Source organism: Oxyura jamaicensis, chromosome 11 (genome assembly GCF_011077185.1).
Source record: "Oxyura jamaicensis isolate SHBP4307 breed ruddy duck chromosome 11, BPBGC_Ojam_1.0, whole genome shotgun sequence".
Classification (NCBI taxonomy): domain Eukaryota; kingdom Metazoa; phylum Chordata; class Aves; order Anseriformes; family Anatidae; genus Oxyura; species Oxyura jamaicensis.
Window position 1 is genome coordinate 18,001,618 of NC_048903.1, and position 20,304 is coordinate 18,021,921.

A 20,304-nucleotide genomic window follows, 5' to 3' on the forward strand; every position below is an offset into this window, starting at 1 on the left:
GCATGTTTATCACACTTGCCTTAGACAAGCAGGTACTAGTAAGATAAGGAGTTACTCCAGAGGATGCAGCTAAGCTGTTAGCATAGCTTAAAATCCTTATTAAGCAGAGTAGCACCCTCAATTTGGAAGTAGTATCTACTGTTACTTGATAAATTATGGGCCAAAGGATGCAAGACCATTACCCTGCAGTTGCTGACATGTAAATATGTGAATATGGATGTATATGTGCAAAACGCAACATATACAGTTAATTGACTGTAAGTTTTCAATTACTTTATTTTTTTACATTAAAAAAATTACAACGTAATAAGGGTTTGAAAAGCCAAGTAAACCTGATTTCACACACGCACACACTTGCTAAGTCACAGAGTTCATCCGCTTGAAGTGATATTTTCTGATTTTCATCAGGATATTTTATTAAACAATATACACATTAAGAGCCTCATGACAAAGCCAGACACGTTTTTTTTTCCCCAGTCTTTAAGATGTGCAACTGAATATGCAAAGATTCTCGTGGAAGTTCCAACATTCCCCTGACTTACATGAGATGTACTTTTGTTCATTCGGCTGCAACTTCTGCTGGACGCGTCCAGCTCCAAGTTCTCCAGCCTTACACACCATTCCCCCCAGGCAAAGTGAACCTATTACGTAGTATTGCACGGTTCTGTTTGCAGGGTCATTGATAACAAATAGACCCCTTAGTAAGTTCACCCACCTAACGGTATAAAACCTGATGAAGCAGGGACCAAGATGCCACAAACAGTTACAAAGAAATGGAGAAGCAGGTAACTGAAAAAAGGTGGTATAACTTCTGTAGTAAGTAAACTTTCTGAATGCAAGATTCTTCAGCACATTGAACTGCTTGAGGTGGGACAGATCATCAGTGCAACTCGCAAAGCAAAAGCAAGAACAGGACAATTTTAAGGCAAGTCCCAGAACAGGGAGCTATTTACTTTCTAGGCACGATTTCAAGCTATGCATCAAGGCTCCTGTTTTATCCTTTATATTGTCGGTAATTTATAGAACAAATTAACAATACAAAAAATAGTCTAAATGTAATTTTTCAAGAATCCACTGTTAGTTGAATTTCATTACTTGCAGTTTGCATTTAATTACTTGCAGATTTACAAACATTTCTTAGCACTACTGTTGTTTGTCAGGCCCACATAAAGCAGTTCTAGATCTTCTATTGAAAGTAGTTTTGTTTGGAAAATGGTGAAATTAAAAATAATTCATTTTATTGCAGATTCTTCTAGGTTTAAAATCCTTGAGAAAGAGGCAAGTTCTGTCGGCACTAGAGGAACCTTCCTTGTTCTTCCACTCTCTTTGTTCATGGGATAACTGAGTCAATAGCTTTCCATCTATGAAAAGCTTGTACAGTAAAAAAAAAAAGGGGGGGGAGGGACAAGATCTTACAGAAAACTGTTTTCAATTAACTCCAAATCTCCAGTACCTTCATTTTAATCCCACACAGGGGGATATAGCCACTGGTCCCACTTACCCCTGCTCAGAGGACAAGATACAATCCTCAAACACGTACCCTTAAGTTCCTCTAGAATCAATGCATGAAGAACTGGAGATGCATATCTGAGGGCAGAACTCAGCCCGCAGTTGTTCGTTAAAAGTGTTGTTTACTGAGGATTTAGAACTTACCCAAATGCCACATGAGATTAAAACTGCCAAACACAGGACATGCTTTTGTGAGCCTGGGAAGACATTTGGCAGGGGTGTAATAGTGCCTCTGACGTGTTATGCTGTCGTGTGCACAAGTCCCTTGAATCACTTGCATATGAGGAATGTGTGTCTGAAGTGGGACACAAGTACAGCTCTGTTTATTAGGACAAGCTGAAATAGAAATCAAATCTGAACAAACCACTATTCCCTGAAAACTGGATTTAGAAGGCTAGGTCTCATTTGAGATCAACTTTCACCATAATGCTCCTCCTTGATTGACAACTGCACCTAAGTATATAATTTTTATAAAAACACACTGGTAATTACCCAAACATTTGTCAAATAAAAAGGGTTTAACAAAAATGCATAATTAATCTCATAAAATAAATTACAGTAGCATGACAACATTTGGCTTCTTTAGTGTGACCACGTGCTTTTCCTTTGTTATCTTGCTGTTAAGACCATTACAGATCCAGTTTGTGTCTCTGAAAGTTAATGAGATGTCTGTGACGATAAACGTATAAAACTCTGCTTGCTACAAGCAAATGTCTGGTATCAGTTTCACCTGGTCACAGATTATATGTAGACAGCCTTTTCTGGCCCCAAATAAATATTATATAGTATTCTTGCAAGTTCCAGCATAACTAGACTCAAACAGAAAACTCAGGTCCTCCTTTCTTTGCTCTCAGTAGAATTCGCCTGATTCGAAATCCTGCAAAAGGATTGATCCACAGGAGTGAAGGCTGACCCCCAAAAACAGATTTCATTCCTTCCCAGCGTAGTCTCCGCTCCCATGTTGGCTTTTCACTCTTCAGTCTTTCAATCTCCTGTATGTAAACAGACATGCAGTGACAGGCTGAAGTCCGAAGTTTAATGACATCTAATAGGAATTATCAAAATTGATGACAATTTCAAATTCTTTTAATTTATGGCTATGAGCCGATTAGTTTCTTACTACTATTTATTTAGTAAGGAAGAAATAAGAATGGCTGATTTAGCCTTGTGTGTACAAGACAAAAGACTTAGAACATACAGTGTATACAGGACAGCTTGATCTACCCCTACTTTCTCAGTTTGGGAGGCTGGGGGAAAGACAAAATGAGCAGAAAAGCTGATCTGGAAACCAGAACATCTGCACACGATACATGTACACTAAAAGTTGTTTACTCATTTAATGAAACCATGTAATAAGGCTTCCAAGATGACTTTGTACTCTAATTACTAAAGCTAGGCTTCCTCTCCCAAATGCATTTTTTTTTTTAAACTTCCCACTAATGAAGGCTGGATATTTACCAATTGTTTTTCATTTCTGTAACACACAAAGCTCTTCAGTACAGAGTACGCTTTTAAACAGCCACAGATGAGAAAATTCTGAACAGTCACAATATTCAAATTTCTTATGTTTCCAGTCAATTATCTGGTGCAAAGCATCCTCTCAAGGCTTACCACTGCAGATCTCAGGGCAAGGGAGCCAAATGTCCTAACTATGGTTATATTCTAATAAAATATATCAAAGTAGGAAAGGGTGCAGAGTTGAAACAAGCTAGTTTAAGCAAACAGCTGAAGAAAGCAGTCATTTCTCATGACATTTTAGGAGTTTGTGATGGTTGAGAAGCAGAAGTCCAAACTGAAGTTGTGCAATCTGTGTAACTGAAAACCTAACTACAGAATCTGTCAGAAGAGCAAAATACAAAAATGGCTGTTAGAAAGCAAATACCCAATCTGTCTCACCATTTTACAACTGTAGAAAATAAAAACTGTATTTCAAATTATTATTTTTCCTACAAAATAAGAATTTTCCCTCATGTAAACTAAGCTATATATAATCACATTTTCCCAGTAGAATTGTTACAGCTTATAGAAGTAGTGGTCTTTACCGTTTCATCATTGCATATTGAGTGGATTTGGGTGCCAAACATGACTGCAGTGAAAGTGAGAAACAGAAAACCCTCAAGGCACAAGAAGATCATCAGGATCACAGTTACAGGTGGGGAGAAGTCACTGCATTCTGTGAAAACAACATATGCAGTTTTAAAAAATAGATCTATAGAGTACGTTCATGCTAAGACACCTCTTCAACAAACAGCAATAAAAGCTATTTGACACTTGAAACAACATTTCACGATCACAAGAAACTTTAACAGGTATCAAAATGTTTTTAGGACCTCGCTTTAAGTCCCATAATACATCACACATGGGACTGAAGTAAGTGGAAAATGACAACTTTTACTTAGTATCTGCTAGATTGAGCCACTGAAAGTGAAGTATTTGCTTACCAGTCCACTGCCCTCGGACACAGGAGAAAAACTGAAACCCACACAGTATGAGCGCATGAGCTGAAATTAGGGCTATATACATCTGGAAATGAGAGAGAGAGAGTGCTTAATTTTGACTGCTGCCAGGTAGGAAACCAGACATTCTTTTCAGACAGCCTTTACACTGCACAATATACTTCCCTATTTCAACTTTTAATTCAAAGCAATGATGTAAAAACAAATTTTATTTAAGCCTGAATCTCAAAACTTGGGCAATGATCAAAGTTTATAAAGATCAGCTCCCTAAATCACACTACAAATTCACTGATTTTTACTATACAAAACTGCAAAATCATGATGACTTAAAACAGCACTTTACAAAGCATACTAAAATGAATATGGGTAGAAATATTTTTGCACTTGGAGGATATCTTGGGTGGAAGGAGAAAAAACAAACAACATAAAGCAGTTGTGCCCTTAAGCCATTACTCTCTAATAAGCATAACCAAAATAGTTATACACAAGGTAGGTTCAAACTGAGATCACGCTGCTGTTGACTTTCACTTACCGTAAACAGAACAAAAAATCTCTGATTTTTCTCCCCCACACAATTATTCACCCAGGGACAGTGGTGATCCATCTTTCGAATACATCGTTTGCAAATACTATGGGAAAAGAGACATTTGTTGAGAAACAGTAAGATAGATTTTGAAATAGAAATCCAGTTGCCAAAAGACAACAGGCTGAAATATGTTTTCCTGACACCCTGAAAACAGCGATTCCACTACCAGTTTCATTAAAGTAATGCAAATAAAATATTTGGTCACTTTTGCTTGTTATAAAACCAACCATATAGGTAAGATGCTCTTCACTTGAGATAAACAGTATATGTGCTCTCACTTACTGTAGAGAATCACTGAAGACAAACACACAACCAAGTGAATCCAGTACCTTGTTTTAGACACTTGTGGCACTGAATGAATAAAGCCTCAGTATTTTCTAGAGTCAAGATTATAAAAAAAAAAATTCTTTTTTTTTTTTTAAAGACGAAATCATTATTTCCAATCTATAGAGTTACAAGCTATAAGAGTAGTTTTTGAATCTGGAAATATATTTTACACATTCAAGAAAAAAATTGTTACTCAAGGTATCAACTGGCCATATAACTCCAAACACATACAATCAAAATCTCAAACGAACTGCTTACCATGTCACCATTCACTTCTTCAGCATAGAACAAGAAGATGAAACTATACACAGCACACATTCTTTGCTTTCTTATTAATGAATACTGAAACACTAATGGTCTTTGTTAGTTCTGTAACTAATTGCTTAGTTTCTGCTTAGGTCTGAGTCACGGCTTTTTCCCGAAAAAGTCAAATATTTCAATAACTCCATTTTGCATCTGCCAGGCCATAAGGCACTGGAGGGCTCATTTCTCTTATATTCAGGCCCATCTGCAGCCAAACGTGAACAGTTGTACAAGAAAAACAGAACAGCTGCAACATGTTGAACTTCTCCCTTGTATTATCGATAGCTAAAGTAACACTAATATTTCATTTTCCTAGCTTTGTACTTCAGATAAGCACTGACTCAAAGCATTCCATATTTCCCTGCAAAACATCCAAACTGTTACGCATTTTCATCTCAGCAAACAGAGCCGAATAAGCCTCACAAATTCAGACACCGTTATTCAAAATCCTTTGTTTTTCATGTTTATTTATGTATAATATCTCTGAGTGCTGCAGCAACAAGCCACAAAGCAAGGCTGGATGATTGTCACTAGAGTGAAGAAAAGTGGAAAAAAAAGTCAGTGCTCGCAGGCATAAAGTCATTTTTAAAGTCATTGCATGTATATGACTACGAAGTAATTCAGCAAGAGGCAGAAGGTGCTCCTATGCAGGTAATAGAAAGGAATCCCAAATCTCACACTGCTCTTCCAAAGTTCCCTTTACCCTGGGCTACCGTGACCCAGTCCCTGTGTTCCTGCTGCCTCTTGGCTTATCAGCACTGAAGACGGTAACTCTGCTGATGCAAATTGCTTTTCAAATGGTGCCAGTCACACGTGGAAAACCAACAAGCAAACACTGCAACCGTTCTCTAGCGTGGAAGAAGCAGGTATCATTCAAGAGGAGGCATTAAGAAGGCTCTCAAGAAGATTCTCCTTTCACAGTGTGAGCCTGTAAGTCAGCCTCTTGTTACCTCCTGAGAGGTTGGGGAAGGTGAGCTAACGCCAGCAGAGCCATGCAAGCCTTCTGATGTAACACAGAAGACACTGAATAAAATCATACCCGGATTTGAATCAAGCCAAACACGAAGGATGCAAAGTGGGCAGGACTCACTTTTGCTCATTCAGTATTTCTCACAAGCCTACTCAGCTCTTCCAAGACATCAGATGTCTGGAACCCTGCCTTCATTTCTCATTTAACACCACGATTCAGCCAACGCTTCCAGCCAACAAACAAACTGGCAGTGATGCTGCAAACAGTGGGGCAGCTTGCTTCCTACCCTGGTCACTGGTATCCTGCTCCTTCCCTTCTCCTAGCACAGATGTTCGTGCAGCAAGGAGTTTGGGGAATTCGCTCCCTTAGCTGCGAGCTGTGTCATTTCACTGAGCAGCTGCATGAACACTCACGCCTACTCCGTAGGAAGGAGCAGTACGGCGGTGAGAAAATGCAGCTGTGGATAAAGGAAGGTCTTCTCCAGCTCGGTGCTGCTGCTGAACGCATTCAGGCAACTGCAGGTGCGATTATACTTGAATTCCGAAGAAACCTTTCAGGAATGCACAGCTAGTGGCCAAAGTGAACCTGGTCTGGGTGACAGAAATTCACAGCAAAACTCATGCAACCATCTCAGTGACCTGATTCTGAATAACAGTTCCCCGCACACACACACAGGCTGGAAATAATGATGGCTGTGCTCCTTCGGTGAAACTGATAAAACATTCACATGGGCTAAGCCTCCTCCTTATGCTGAAAATGTTAACTGCTCAGCATAATCTTAGTTTCAAGTATTTCATGGAGGCTACTTAGCTGTAAGTGAAGGTTTCTTGCTTGTTTTCCCATCGCTAATGTGTGTTATGAAACTATTTTTCTTCCTCAAAAGAACTTCTGCAGCATTGCACAACAGTTTTGATAACTACAGCATAAGAGCCTCTTCTGTTAATAATTTACTACTCAAAACCTGCGCTGCAGCTTTGAGTGTAACTATTTCCCAACAGGAACCAACTTCAATTTCCATTTTCAACTCTCTTCTATCAGCAAATTGCCACTTTGACTATTTGGGACTAGACCGTCTTTTTAATACCCTCGTAATGGGTTTGTAAGCCAATAAAAAGCTGGCAGTGTAATCAAACAAACCTTTTTTTGCTATCTGGGACACTTCTGCAGTGCTAAATATACAGCAAAGAAGCAGATTCTGGTAGGTGATTTCCAGCTCATTTGTCTGTCCTTGCATCACGTGTCCAACATTCACGAAACTACAAGAAAAATCCTTTGCTTTACTTCGGGAAAAGTTAACTGAAATTACTAGCAGCACGGTACGGGTACCAAATAAGTAGAGTTAAGCCAGACATCCAGCTCCTGAGGAAAACATGACAGCAGGCTTACAAAGGACAGCATGTGCACTTCCAGGCACAAGGCTTCTCAAGGAAATGTTGCTTGAATTCTTGCTATCAGTAATGCATATGAAGTCCTTCCTCAGCATATTTTTATTCTTTTTCCATGAAGAAATACTACTTTTTCAATCAATATTGCCTTCTCTGGGACCACAGGCTACAACATAGTACTTGTCTGAAGCCTCTGTAGTTGCTAGCTGCACACCCACCAGGCAAGCAGAGCCTACACAGAGCCTTGCAGCTGCACGTGCTCCAGGCTCTCCAGTCCTTCAGCTTCTTTATTCGTATGTAGAATTCAACATAAGATGTCTTCATTTAGGGTTATTTCAAAATTAGTCAATTCTATAGGGAATGAAGACAGGGGAAACAAACATACCTGCAAAGTCCCCGTGGAAGCTGGCCTAAATCTAAAATGAGCCAATCAACAAGATCCAACCTACACACAGCAGAGCCTCTGCATCCCTTTCCCGCATCCCATGAACACAACGCTCAGACGTGTGACCAGATTGCACAAAGCTATTCTGCATCCCCAGGGGGTAACGGCTTATTTTCTGCCACAAGAAAGCAGCTGCACTGCTCCTGCCCCCGAGCCTGCCCAGCAAGCAGTGCAGCTGTGTTCACACAATGCTCTGCTGGAGCTAATCAAGGCAGCTCGCTGCACACGAAGCCAGGCCTGGTATCTGTATCCATGCCGCAGCTAACCTGAAACACAGATAAATTAACTGAAGAGCATTCTCTACTTGACTATATATGAAACTTCTCCCTTCACACTCCAGATACACAAACCCACTCACATCTGAGATAAGGACAAGATTTCAGTGCCAAGGCAGAGTATTTATAGTGGAAACGGATTCTCAGCCGTAACTTTCACACGGATAAGTGACATACACTGAGACTTTTAATTTAGAAACCACACATTTACAGAATATTTGAGAGCCCTGACAAGACTTCTGTTCTTTTGACCGCTACTAACTCAGAGACTTAAAATTGAATACACAATTCAATACACATCACCCTTCACACCTAGAAAGAGCCACTAGAAACATTCACATATTTATGTAAGCTGTAATTATGCAGGAATATCTATTTTCAACTCTCACACAATAAATTTTACAAATGCATATCCACAGTGCCTGAAAACTCAAAAGACTGCGAATTAAAAATGGATGCATTTACTATCTCTTGCATAGCACACTAACTCCAAATTATCATCACTTCTGCCCTAATGAAAATGAAGTCTCCAACAAGCAGCAGTACATTTAACTGATTATTCGTGCAACTTTGGGAAAATAACCAAGCAATTCACATATAGCTTCAGATGAAGCACTAAAGACAAGAAAAACACAAACAAAAGTAATAGTTCAAAACACATCTGTATTTTTTTTTTTTTTTTAAGATTGCAGGAGTCTTCTTTAATCAGCTTCTATCAGAAAATTCCTTGACATTCTTTCCTTTGCCCTACATTATCACAAGCGTGGCACGACAATTACAACGACGTACATGAAATATTCACAGATCAATATTGGATATTGGAAGAAATTTGTGGAGAAAAAACATATCATACAAAACAGGATCATTATTCCAAGATTTAACATGAGTAATTGCTTTTAAAAACTATGGCATACCTGCAATGGTGTGCACGTTCAGGTTTGATACTACAGCACTTTGGACATTTGTAGATCACTTCTCCTGGTTTTAGTTGCAAATTATCCATGTATTCTTTAGTGGCATTTCCTTTGGGTACAGCCCCCTGAAATCATTTCAATTAAAAGAGAAAAAGCTGCTTAAGTGGTATGAGAGCACTTAAAAATACATTTTACAGACTTCATATCAGTAATCTCCAGATAACTGCTGAAATAAGTTAATTTACTTAAAGTTAGTCTGCCATGAGTAAGCTACCTCTTGCTTGACCTCAAGTTCAGTTTCATTTCAGTGAGTCTCACCTGTGGCCAAGTATTAGCATAATTCTGATGGAATCTGTAGTCACTTAAATGGAATGAAGAGGAAGGCATCTTTACATGCAGACAGAGGCACGACAGGTACACTATTTGCTTACAAGTTACTCCAAGCAAGCACTACTCAGCACTATGATTTCTCATGTTAATTGTGACTTTCCGTTATTAGGTCAAGCCATCCACAAGTTAACAGCCACAACTACCTGTAAGATTTCACTTCAGCTCTCCAAATCCATGATTTTTCCGCCTGCCCCATGTACACAAGTTTTCTAGAACCACAAATCACCATTATTTTCCCCCTTAACACTCAAACTTTTGACTTGTACGCTGTCTTGTACCACCACTTCTTCAGTCTGCACCTAGCATTTCCTTCTGTCCTTTGTTACTGTGAAAGTTTGTGTATATGGCAAACATTGTGAAGGCACTGATCCAGAAGAAAAATAACCCAACAGGAAAAGTTCTTTAAGTTATTAGTTCTTTGAATTTTCACCACGGAGCTGCATTAGCAGCTGCTCTGACACAGAGAATGATGATGAACAGTCAGGAAGAGGCAGAATTGCTTTTTCCAGTAACAGTATTGGTCTATAGCCCCCAGATATCAGAATATAACTTTGGATTAGTAGGAAGAAAATAATGCAAAGTATCATTGTCACTTTGCTTATTTATGGAGTTAAACGCTTGTCTGAGACAGGAAGCGATTTTGAAATAAAGCATGATGTGAAATGAAAGTGCTATGGCTTTTCTGTACCAACTCCTCCAGGCCATCACTTACTTCACACAGGGGTAACTTTCTCTAGCTTGGCTTAAATCAACTGTAACATTCTAATTGTCTCTCAGTAGAAAAAAAAAAAAGCCCACTGGCAACATCATCACTTATGTACACACACCTTAAGTTTTTGGGACAGGATTAACAAACCAGCAGGCACTTCACATTCAACTGTAAAATAACTTTAGACTCGGGCAGACTCTTCACTTGTTTTTGTTGACCATGGCCTGGAATAACAACCTTGCGTTTATCCTGCTTGAGAGGCAGTCCAAGTCCTGCCCCAGATGGACTCTTTGCACCCCAACAGCACTCTTTGGCTAAATGGTGCTTCAGACTTGAGCCTTTGAAGGGGTACAAAAGAGAGAGCTTCTAAACACCATGGTGTGTTGCTTTTGTGTTTTGTTTTTCAGTATGAATGTTCATATTTAAGTTAGGAAAGTACATTACTGTAGACATGGTGAATTATGTCAAAATACAGAGAGAATTCCCAAATGCGTAAACTTATCTTGTTCTGGGTAAATTTAGCCTTATAAAACATCTCTCAAATTCACCTATTCACTTGTCAATAAGGACTGCATCCTCAGGTCACATTTTAGCATTTTGATGATAAAAATACACTATTTCCATAATATCTTTTCTACTCTCAAACTGTTGTTAATTCCTTTCAATTAAAAAAAATGAGTTTATGAAATTATAATTCACATGTGTTTACAGGTGATTTATTCCTCTTTCCTTCAATCTTAGTATCTATCACGTAGTCATGTCTTCCATTCTGGGAGACAGAAGGTGAGGAGTGAAGAAAAAAAGGTGGTGAATCATCTCAGTTTCAATCATGTTTTATCCATAAAGCACAACACGGGTCTAGAAAGACACCTAGTATTAACAGTACATATTTTTAAGTAACCTAACCTTAAACTATTAGCTTTCTTAGCTGTCACAGTCCATAAAAGTCATAACATTTTCATCACTGGGTGTGGACCCAGAAATAAATCAAGGATCTAGTAAACCATTAGCTGTAACACCCTGCTGTTTATTTGGACCACTCCCTAATTTTTATATACTCTTACTGTTTCAAAATCATGGAAAAAATATATTCTCTCTCTCAATCCTCTCCCCACAGATTTCTTTCCTAGAAGAGTGATAGATTTTTGTACAACATAAACAATTTAACCTCTTGAATTCCTGAATTTAGAAGTCCTAAGAAATGAATGCTTCTAAGACTTCTCACGTCTATTCTTACAACTGCATGCTTGTTAAACTTACATCTCGCTTCCCAATGACTCCACATATCTAAACGAGATAACACGAGTGACGTAGTACAGTACGTGTGACTTTATGTGGGTATGTGAGAGATTTTTCAGCATGTTTATGTCTAAAAGTTCTTCCACATGCCATAAATGGATGACATGTTTCAAATGATCAACAGGATGTAACTACAGCTGTTTATGAAGTTTTGAAAATAAATCTGGGGAAAAAAAAGGAGAAGTGAGGATAAAAACAAGCCTAAAGCTTTATCAGTGTCTTTATCAGCGTCTTCAGATATTGGGTTAATTTTTAACAAATGAAATGTATTTCTCATGAGCCTACCTCTCCCTTGTAGTTCATTTTATACTGCTTGCTCCTCAAGTCAAAGCTTATTTGTGGTTTCATTGACAGAACAATATGCAAAGCATAGGTATGGTCCCTCCAACTTGAGTTTGCATCTAACACTACTTTCCCTGGCAGGAAGGAACAGATACCACATTTCCAAATCTGTCTGCAGATGATGAGCTATGTGAAAGAGTACTCCAACACCAAGGAGTGATCGCATACTTACTGGATCTGTTAGCATAGTTCTCAGATGCGATGACAAAGCTAGCACTGCCAAGCAGTTAAAGAGAACACCGTTGATCACAGAGTACCAAAAGTCTTTGGAAGGCAGCAGCATGACAAAAGTCACTACGAAGTCTGCATAGACAACCAGAAGCCATGTCATTATAGCACAGACCATACCACAGCCATCTCGGATGAACCAAACCCTCTCTGCCATGTCGGCCTCTGAGGAAGAGGAATCGTAGCTGTCATTTTCGGCGAGAAGCGGGTGGTGCTCAACATCACGGAATCTGTGCCCTGATGACTGCATGGTTTTCTGGACTTGCTCTGCAGGAAGCAAAGATACCATTTATTACACGTGAGGAAAACAGAAATAGGGGCTCTCTCCTTACCTATTTTGGTAAGATAAAACATACCCAGCTTCAAAATAATTAATGGGATTTTTTTTTGATCAAAAATGGAACAGTCCAGTAACAGCATAAGGATAACATGTTTCTGTCATCAGAAGAGACTCATTTACAGAACTCCATCAGCAAAGTTTCTGTAAGCTATTCACTGAGTGTTATAATCCCATAACTACATTTTTTTATCATGATACTTCAATGCTTGAATGATTTTATTTCCACCTTGCTATGACTGTAAACCATTCTTCTTGTGTTAAAAATGCAACCTCTTTCTTTTATCTTCGACTACTCCAAATGGCAAACTCTTCCTAAAATTACAGCTTACGGCTCTCAGAAAACAGCAAACTATGGCACCAGCCTGTTGAGTTTTTGTATTGCTTCTGCAACCCAGGGAAAAGCAGAAGGCAAAAACAGAATGGAAACAAAGCTGTTCCAGTACACTGTTAATGGAAAACAGAGCAAGTTAGAAAGCAAGTAAGTTCGTTGACAAAAGTGCTATTGTATTTAAAGAAAAAAATAAAACTGTTACAAAAATACATTGGATAACTGACAAAACTATTTCAGATCAGACCAGGCTTCAGGGAAACAAATGGCAGTGGCTAAATTAGCGTGGCAACAGATTACATGAATCAGATTTTCAAAGAACATATTAATTAATTTAATTTCATGAAAATGCTTTTAGGGCTTTGTTGTTATTCCAATGTGGAACAAAAACATGACTTGAAACCTTAACAGCCTTCAGGAAAACAGAATTATTTTCCAGACATCTCTAACAAGCAAAGACACAGAATGGTGGAAATGAAGTGCTACCAACAAACTGGAGACAAATTAAAGCTTAAGCATTATGCATCAAGATTAGACCATGCTCTAAAAATTATATCGATCCATGCTATTAAAGGCCTTTTCGAAGGGAAATTTGAAAGCATTATATTGATGGATGACAGCCATGCAGAAATCTCAGGTCTTTCCCCATAATAATAGTAGCCTATACAAGACTTCAGGTTACATCTCAAGATCTTGAATACAGGATCACGTTGTTAGCCTAAAATGGTCAAAGTGACCATCGCCAAGACTCACAGCTGACATAGGTTTCAGATGAAGCTATGTGGTTTTAGACCCTTTAAAACACTCCCAGTCTTATCAAGTCAGATAAACATATTCTGCCTAGAAAATCTTTCTGATCCTTCAGCCTAGAACTAGGCTGGAATAATCTTGAAGACTAGAAATGACAGCAAGCATATGCAGATTGCAGTGCAGAGATTCAAACACGACATTTAAAATTGTTATTCCTCCAAGGCCTCTTGCCGTATAGATGCTTTGAAGTGTTTTAGAGGAATCAATGAACCAAAAAAGAAAATCAAGCTCCCAGTCTGAAGCCTCATACAGAACACAAATTTGGAATTCCATCCACCTAGGGTACGGTATCTCAGCAGATGAAACATGCAATTACTTTTTCAATCGAGGCAAGTTTTCAGTTGCTCAAACCAACAAGTTATCATAAATCGGGACATCGAGATGCTGAAAAGAAATAAATCAACAGTTGTGTATGTCATGACATGTGAGCTTTTGATTAATTCTGCAGACAACTGCCGCAGCACGCAAATGGAATGGCATGAAACTACTGTGTTCATTTTGTTTAACTGCATAAAAGGCAAACAAGACATCTTTAACACAACAGGAAAAAAAACTGCATACCTCACAAATGTTTTGTATGTTATTCTGACATCATGTCCTTCCTTTGGGCTATCCTAGGCTATTCACATAGTCATGTTTGATGTAATCTGAAAAGACATCATCAAAAAACTCATTAGTAAAGGCCTCTCACTTCGTCAGGAAAATGTCAAGCACAACACATGATGATAGGAGCACTTTGAAATATGCTGCATGTAATTACTGCAAGCAAGCTTCTGACCACAGGAAAAAACCTTTTACACTGCTTAAGCTATCATAAACAATGTTCTGAAAAACTCTAAACAGCGTTTCAAATAACAGTGAACAAGATCTATCCTGTTCATTTTTATTTATATATTTTTTTAAGATGGAGTTGGATATCCAGATTTTAACATTACAAATTAAGGTAGCTAGCAAGTTTTTCCTGCTTGCTGTTCCCCTACGGTTTGGAGCTAAACTACACCAAAAAAATCCCTAACTTTGACTGACTCCATTGCTTACAGGAAGCTTTTTATTTGTAAAAAGCATGTTTTTTTTTCTTTTTTTCTTTTTGTAATTTTAAGACAAGCTACTAAAATTTGTTTTAAACTATTATTAGACTCAACTATTTAAAAAGAAGAAGCTACTTTTTCCAGAATCTGTATACAAAAGAAAACGGCCCACAGTTATGCCAATGGAAATATGCACTCAGAAAGCTCTCCTTGCTGGAATTCCACCAGAGAGGCAAATAATTATCATGAGACTTATGCTACACAGGGCAGTATAAGGACTGAAATGCTGGCAGGAGCTGTTCTAACCATGCTGATTTCACAACACAAATGTTTCACAAACTTGAATCACATTCCTTCCTTTTTACAAGGATGCAATACTCAAGCCCAACACACAGACCGTGTGAAGTGACGGTGTTTTTTTTAAGCAGTCTAGAGGTTTACTTTTCTTCGTCATGAAAGAGGAGGAGAAACATTTTATTTAGAGAGCCAGGTGCTTCAAAGCCTGAAAATTTCAGCGGTTAACGTTTGGTAAATGCCACATGGCATTTGAAGCAGGACCGCAGAATAAAACCCTGAGTGAAATGCCTAGCTGGGGAAGTCAAGATAAGAGGTGTGGGGTCTGAGTTTCTGACTGGCAGAGTTAGCGAGCACATGCATGCTCACAAAGTGTTTCTATTTACAAAAATGAAGTTGAGATCCCTGCACAAGGACTTTTTTTGCCATTGCTCTTCTCTTACCCAGTCCTATTGCTGCAAACAAACATCTGCCTTGCAATTAGATCTCGCATACGCAATCAAGGAAGGCTTTCTTCCTTTGTTTTATATAGTACAGGGTAAGACAACCAGCTTGTAGAAAGAAGTTCAAATTTGTGTCTACCTATGGCTGAGGAAGTACCTAGATTTATTTCTTCAGTTGTTTTACTTTATAGTATTTAAAATAAGCTCTGGGAAGCTTCATTTTTGGAAGGTTCATTTAAATTAATGCATTTTGAGAGTAACGTAAGGATTCTGGCATTTAACAGCTAAAGCAAAAACAAACCCATTTTTAATGGAAAGCTTCTGAAAATAGTTGGCTGTTTCAAATGCAACGCTACTGATGGAGTTCTTCAGAATACATGTTGAATTTTTCCCAGTTCAAAGAAGTTATACCAAGACAGAAATCCCCTGGAAATCAGAAGACTCGTGTCTTATTTAAAGAAACTTGCATAATCTATAATAGCCTAAAAGGTAAGGAAGTGCTTTTCATGCACGTATAACTAAGCGAAGCTCCTGACTGCTTTCTGTTTTGCTTTATAAATAACCTTTTATATTTTTGTTAAACAAGTTTTCACAATGTTGTGAAACCCACAGTCATTAAGCTGTCGTTGACGTGGCATTTTGTGGAAGCAGAGCAGAAACTCACAAAAAGAAGACACGCTGCAAATGAATGTGATACACGCTCAGCATCACCCACCCGCTCTCCGAGCTGAGGATGACAAGCAATAGAAGACGACACGCTAAGCCTCTGCGGGTGAAATACTGAAGTCAGAGTAATCATTTGAAATTACGAGCAGTGAACTCATTGACAAGACAGGGACGTGATTCGTTTGGTCAGTGCCCTAATCATCTGTGTCAAAATGTCAAGGTTCCTTGCAGCATCCCCCCGACTGGTTTACATGGAAGTGCCATCGTGGTCCAGCTTGTGCAGAAACAGATTCGTTCTCATGTGATCCCTCCCTCCACATCCACTTCCCCTGCTCCTGGACGTTGTTCTCCTCTCTGGCTGCCCCCACTTCAGTCCACCTTCAAGGGGAAGTGGATCAGTGTTTGAAAAGCACTTCGGTTTCATTAGGAGCTTTGCATCCCCACTGAGATGCTCACAGCTTTCCTGTAGACTGCTGATTTATTTGCTGCCTGTCCTAACCAAAATTTACAACGCATCTTTGTTTTGCGTTTGAAGTCCAAATCTCCAGGCACAGCATGATGCTTTAAACCCTAATACTCCGAGCCAAGATTTTAATTTGACCTTTTAAAAGTCGTTAGCTGGCACTGGAAGATAACACTGAATTAATCAACATTTCATGCAAAATGTCATCTATTTGCACAGGTGATTATATTAAATCTAATCTGATAGTTCCACTCTTAGGTGTTATTTGAAATTCTCAGGCTAGGTATGTCTTATCTGACCTGCTCTCATTGTTAATGGAACACGGGCCCTAACAGTGGACATATCATTGGAATAACAGTACAAGAAGTGACAAGCGGACTGCTTAGAAGGCACATGGCAATATATAAAAAAATAAATACGAAGTTACATTACAAACTCGAGATCACTGCAAAGATGGTCTTGTTAAATGCTTGCAGTGCTCCAATGAGGCTGAAGACCACTGCATCAGCCTCCCTTCAGTAGGTTTAGTGGAATAAGGGTACCTAGGGCTTCAGAAGGATGAATGATATCCACAACTATTGCGTCACGAAGCCCCTCTGCTGTCCATTAAATAAAAAAGAGCACTTACATGTTAAGTCCTTTTCCCTACCATTTTTGAGGAAAAAAGCAAAAACATTTTTCTAGAAAAAAATAAAAAAACAGATATACAGATAAGAATTGATGTTCAGGTTTAAAAAGCAGTCATTAAAACCCAAATCTTTTTGGGTCACTTTTTCTTTCTAGTTATACAAGACAGTTCTTACGATTCCTCATACTTCAGTCTCAATGAAGCAAAGAGAATGCTTTTATTTCAACTCTGCTGACTTAAGTACAGACAAGTGAAAAGTCCTAGGGATGCTGTCTGATACCACACACTAGGGTAACAATCATGCAGCACTCACATACGATTGATTTAAATCCTACAGAGCAAACACAGCACTGGTGGCAAATCAAGGTTACAGAACCGTAGTCTCATTAAAATAAGACAGCTTAAACATTAACTGCAATAAAAACTGCAAAATTTAAAAGTAAACCAAATGGGCAAACCTATTACTGTATCCGAAATCATCAGCAGTTTGGACCACTCCCTGCTGGCAGATAAATAAATATCCATCAGCAAGCCTCTAAAGATAATCACGCCTGATTTGGGTAACTTACTTTTCATTACAGATACATGCAATCCCAATTGCAAAGATGCTTAATAAGTAAACTGTGGCTCGTTTCAACCCCTGCTCAGTGACTTATCTGGCAAACAACCTCCCAGCAAACAAATAAAACTACTCCAATAATTACATTGACCATTAACTGTACTGAAAAGCCTTTAGGTCAGCCCCAGCAACAGCCTAGCTCTGCAGCAGGAAGCTCTGCAGCAGGGAACTCCGCTCGGCACTACGACTTCAAGGTTAAGCTTTCTCAGCAACCATGAGATGTGCAAGAACTGCTTGGAGCAGCTACCACTCAGCAGGACCAGTCCAGCAACTACAATCCAAATAAATTCATCAACTACAACCCTGATTCTGTCCCATACCCTCGGTGACATGGCTCATCACCTCTCTAAAAACCTTCCTGATTTTGCTCTAACATATTTTGTACTGTATTTATCTTGGGAATTCCTCGTTTATGCCTTTTAGCCCTTCCTTTTACTGAACCACACCTGCTCTGTTGCAGGCACAGTGACAATTTACAGTGGAAACACATCACCAACATGATGCTGTCTACATGCACACATCCACGGACAAATGCAAGGGATGATCTTCGGTAAACTGCATATTTAACTGGCAAGTTTAAAACGACTGTAATGGTTCTCCTTACGCCAGTCTGTACAGGAAATGGAAAGCCTCAGAAAACACTGGAAGAGTTTCTTATCAGCTCTGAGAAGTGGATGTGCTGCATGACCTCGGAGAAAAGGAATATAGTAATTCAGCAAAAGTATGGATGTCTTGCAGGTAAGCTGCTCATCTAATTGCCCGTGTCTTTATGCTGGTAGCATCTTTATAAGCATCCACAAAAGAAAACAAATGTGAGTTCTGGGTAAAACAAAAATGAAAAATGCAGAAAAAACTCTTCATGCCTTCAGAACACACATCTGTAAAATGTATTAAAGTGTTTTGCTTGTCAGCAACAAACCTGATAAATCTGCAGTACCAAGTCACTTTTCCATATTCAGCAAAATACCAAATAACTTCTGAGATGTTAGATATCTTTTTTTTGATATTTTTTTCCCCTCCATAAATATGGAAATCAAAGGGAACCTATTCCATGAGGCTTCAGAGCCCACCAAAGATGCACACAATCTGATACACGATGAGTTCACTGGGTTTCAACAGCAAGGACAAAACACTTCTGGAATAGCAAACAACCTTTACTCAAGAAATGACACAAGTTCAATCCCTGGGAGCTATGGCTTTGTATCTTACCTCTTTTAAAACAACAGGGCCACAGGCTCAAGTTCAGATTAGACTCCAGAAAGCTTAAACAAGTATCACATCGCTATGTGGCAACTGGAAGTTTCACTCCTTTGCCAACGGCAGCTGCCTCACGTTCTTCTTTAGAGTGTCATTTTTTTTATTGCGGTTTTTACATTGATAAGTTTATTCCGTATCCTCACATTCACTTGAGGATGAGCCTGGGTATCTCATTCACTGAGTGCACTGCAGTATCCGGGTGGCAGTACCAGGGACCGCCACTTATTACATCCGTATCCACATATGATTTTTCCTTCAAGGTTACAGAAAGTAACGTCACAGATCAAAGCTAAAATATTTGCACTGGTGATTTTCAGCATCGATTAGGAGAGCGCTAAAGCCTTTGTTTTCACTGGTTCCTCACAGCAATTAAAAATAAACTCTCACATTTCCTTTCCATTCTTCGTCTTCAGCCTTCCAACTGCTGCAGTACAATATCAATTTGCTTTTCTATGCTTTCAGGAAAGGCATAAACAGTGAATTCATAAGAAAGAATATGGTAAAAAATGTATTAAGTTAGAGCAAAAGAGAAGTTTAAAGAGAGATAAGAAGCGTTATCAATTTCTTTCGGCCACCACGAGCTTTCAGTCATTAAGCTCTGACCTAAAAGCCCTAACTTGTCATTTAATTTATTAAATCATCATCAGAGCTCTGCTTTATCGGTACATTTTCGAAGCGGGAGAGCGTCAGCTCCCAAAGTCCTCCTTTGACCCCGTTAACGTGAGCAGCCAACGTGCCTCCAAACCCATCAAGACCCCTCTCCCTTCCAGTACTGACCTTCCCGGCTCCGCACCGACCTTCCCGGCTCCTCCTTCAGCGGCCTCCTGGGGCCGAGCCCCGCCGCTGCTGCAGGGCCGGGCCGGGCAGGGCCGGGGCCGCCGCCGTGCCCGGGGCCGGGGCCGGGCGCTCGGCGGAGCCGACGACTCCCGGAAGCGGCCGGGGCGGCACCGGCGGGAGGCGGAAGCACGGAGCCCCCACTCCCCCCCCCCCCCCCCCCGCCGCGCCCCGCCAGCGCGGCCCCGGGTAGGGTCCGTCCCTATGTGCGCTGCGCAGGCGTTGGTTAGCGGAGGGGTTGTGCGCAAGCGCGCGACGCCGGCGGGGCGGTTTATATGCCCGTGTGGGCGGGGCTTCGCCTCAGTGTGTGTGTGGAGGAGGGGCTCTGAGGGTGGGGGTTTGTAGGCTCTGGTCCATGTGGCTGCAGAATCTTGGCGTTTTTTCCCGCAAATGTTCAATAAAACCATCATTTTGCGTTAGAAGTGTGTTCACAGCTTCTAAAGTGGTACCTCTGTG

The 20,304-nt window shown here is 39.7% G+C and overlaps 1 protein-coding gene across 2 annotated transcripts; it reads right to left on the reverse strand.

Annotated features, from left to right (window-relative positions):
- Window positions 1-247: 247 nt before the first annotated feature.
- Window positions 248-19,962, reverse strand: ZDHHC7 (zinc finger DHHC-type palmitoyltransferase 7). Of its 2 annotated transcripts, none has more exons than XM_035336708.1 (8): window positions 19,792-19,962; window positions 14,178-14,263; window positions 12,083-12,405; window positions 9,171-9,295; window positions 4,498-4,594; window positions 3,951-4,032; window positions 3,552-3,682; window positions 248-2,501 (listed from the first exon to the last, which is right to left on the reverse strand). In XM_035336708.1, the coding sequence occupies exons 3-8, from the start codon at window positions 12,386-12,388 to the stop codon at window positions 2,325-2,327; spliced, it is 918 nt and encodes a 305-aa protein (XP_035192599.1). In that variant the 5' UTR covers window positions 12,389-12,405; window positions 14,178-14,263; window positions 19,792-19,962; the 3' UTR covers window positions 248-2,324. The 2 variants fall into 2 exon arrangements, with proteins under 2 accessions (XP_035192599.1, XP_035192600.1); XM_035336709.1 differs by having other exon boundaries at window positions 19,812-19,913.
- Between the last annotated feature and the right edge of the window lie 342 nt (window positions 19,963-20,304).